General features: G+C 51.4%; 1 protein-coding gene across 1 annotated transcript in view; it reads right to left on the bottom strand.

Moving 5' to 3' along the window:
• Positions 1–516, bottom strand: part of LOC103369470 (chloride channel protein 1-like) — a 51,971-nt gene that overhangs the window by 5,891 nt on the left and 45,564 nt on the right. Inside the window, exon 14 of the mRNA XM_008298192.1 lies at positions 268–443. Coding sequence (XP_008296414.1) covers positions 268–443 — 176 coding nt within the window. The remainder of the gene's footprint in view (positions 1–267; positions 444–516) is intronic.

Here is a 516-nt window from a genome sequence, read left to right as displayed (position 1 = left end):
CAGGACGTGGAGCCTCCATGTTTTATAGTGTCGGTAACGTCTGTGGACACTGATGTTGGTTCCAGGTTTTAACACTTTTGTAAAATAGGTAATCAAATGTTTTTCTCTGGTTTCCATCATTCTGTGTCCTAATGACAGAAGACATCTCTGAGTTCTGTCTCCTCCATGTTTCCACAGAGCTGCAGGACTTTATATTATATTATATCTAAACTGAGCCCCGTTGAGGTAACTTCTTGGGGTTCAGGGGTTAAAGGTGAGTTTGCTCACCTTGGTGCCGCTCTCGTCTCCTCCCTCCTCGTCCACGAAGCTGAAGGACTCCCAGCTGACCTTGGAGGTCGGTGAACTCTGACCCCTCTCGAACACTCGCCTCTCGGCCGAGAGCCACCAGTCGAAGACGGCCTGGAGCTCGGTGCGCTCGATGGAGCCCAGCAGGATCATGGACTCTGCAGGAGGAGCAAATGGGGGGCGGTTTGGGAAACTGTCCAGATTCCTACGCCAAATAAGCAGCTGGGGGTT

This window comes from Stegastes partitus, unplaced genomic scaffold (assembly GCF_000690725.1).
Source record: "Stegastes partitus isolate 25-593 unplaced genomic scaffold, Stegastes_partitus-1.0.2 Scaffold1292, whole genome shotgun sequence".
Taxonomy (NCBI): domain Eukaryota; kingdom Metazoa; phylum Chordata; class Actinopteri; family Pomacentridae; genus Stegastes; species Stegastes partitus.
This window is presented reverse-complemented; position numbering and strand designations above follow the sequence as displayed.